Source organism: Penaeus monodon, chromosome 31 (assembly GCF_015228065.2).
Source record: "Penaeus monodon isolate SGIC_2016 chromosome 31, NSTDA_Pmon_1, whole genome shotgun sequence".
Taxonomy (NCBI): Eukaryota; Metazoa; Arthropoda; class Malacostraca; order Decapoda; family Penaeidae; genus Penaeus; species Penaeus monodon.
The window spans coordinates 21,606,434-21,607,984 of NC_051416.1; the positions used below are offsets into that span (position 1 = coordinate 21,606,434).

General features: G+C 36.7%; 1 protein-coding gene across 42 annotated transcripts in view; it reads right to left on the reverse strand.

Moving 5' to 3' along the window:
- The window catches only part of LOC119593093 (cytoplasmic dynein 1 intermediate chain-like), a 47,628-nt gene that overhangs the window by 25,948 nt on the left and 20,129 nt on the right, over nucleotides 1-1,551 (reverse strand). For 24 of the 42 annotated variants that reach the window (XM_037942049.1, XM_037942043.1, XM_037942033.1 and 21 more), the window contains exon 2: nucleotides 875-1,075. The exons of 16 other annotated variants lie outside the window; for them this stretch is intronic. In XM_037942049.1, coding sequence (XP_037797977.1) covers nucleotides 875-1,036 — 162 coding nt within the window. In that variant the 5' untranslated portion in view covers nucleotides 1,037-1,075. Of the gene's footprint in view, nucleotides 1-874; nucleotides 1,076-1,551 lie in introns of those variants that run through there. 2 more of the 42 variants (XM_037942054.1, XM_037942051.1) reach the window with 1 other exon arrangement.

Here is a 1,551-nt window from a genome sequence, read left to right on the forward strand (position 1 = left end):
TTGTGTCAAAAAATTATAAAAGCACATTTATTTCTGAATATCTCCCAAACGTATTGACATGAAAAATAACAAAACTGACGATAGGACATGATGAGATATATAAATGACTTAATTTTTTTGTAATTTGCACTTCCTATACAGAGCTACTGAAAGAGGGATATGTAACATGGCCTTAAGGGAAAGAACATGTGATCATGACCAAAAACACTCACATTCTGTCTTGTTTTGTCATCATAGTACAACTCACTGGGAGATTGAGATGATGTTGAATTTTACTTGAAGGTCAAGAGAGAGATTATGTTCTATTTATGTAATGAGATGATGAGGAACAAGACGAACGTGATGACTGGTCATTCCCTGATAAGAGGACTTGGAGGGAAACAATGAGGAGTGTCTCTCCTTTGCACATTTGGGGGGAACAAAATTGTATACTGGTCACTGTCCCATCAAATGGCCAGACCTGCATATATATAAAATATACAAATAAATTAAAGTAAAACACTAGAAGTACAAAACTAAACCACATTCATATACACAGGCATATCTTAAAAAAAAAAAGCATTCATGAATTTACAATAATTCCAAGATAAACTTCAATAACTAAAACTATCTTGACTAATCATGCAAACACTTGAATAAAAGGAAAACAGTTAATGATTCATTTCCAGCTGTTTATTTTCCTCCACTCAATAAAGTGCACACTTCCTGAGAATATTAGTCTTGTCTATATTTAATTTTCTAGAGAACCTTCATGTTGAAAACATCAACTAGATCTTGGGAAAAGACTATAATGCAGTTGCCTTTTATGTTTCATGCTTACTTTCCACTACAATCATGTGTGATCTTCACCTCAAAGGAAATATATCTATCGAACCTCTCTAGACAGTTGGTCTCTTCGTCGTTTCTCTCTCTCTGCGCGCAGCTGCTTCAATTTGGCAAGTTTACGCTCTTTTTCTTCCTTCCACATGGTTTTTCGATCCGGTGAATCCACACGCAGGCGATCCATTGCGCTTATGCCAACACCTTGTGACATCATTTTTTACGAATTTTCATATAACCTAATGCCAATTATCTCCTTCCAAAGAAAAGCAAAGGATACTGGCACATTAAAAAAACAAACGAAAAGCGAAAATTCACATATATAACCCTTAGACAAAAGAAACGAGTACTTTCCGTCTTCCGTCAAAATGCATCTCTACTACACCTAACTAATTCTAGCATAGTTTCAATCTCTCAACTACTGTTCACCTGCCTCGATCTAGCTACTATTCACAATGAATCTACCAGAGCTTCGACCAGGTTACTCATTTAACAAGACTAACACGCAACACAATCTCCCTTTTTGCGCATCCATCACACTAAAAGCATGTAACCATCGGGCCATTAGGTGATTACATAACCTCCCTACACCTAATTAGTGGTCCCCTGCAGAAGCAATCTCCTGGGAACACGAACCATTTCATGTCTTTCAGAGGTCAGGATACAGAAGCACGATACGTCTAGCTAATGCTAGGTTTATCAGGCCTGAGAATCTAAACAAAAATAAATCTC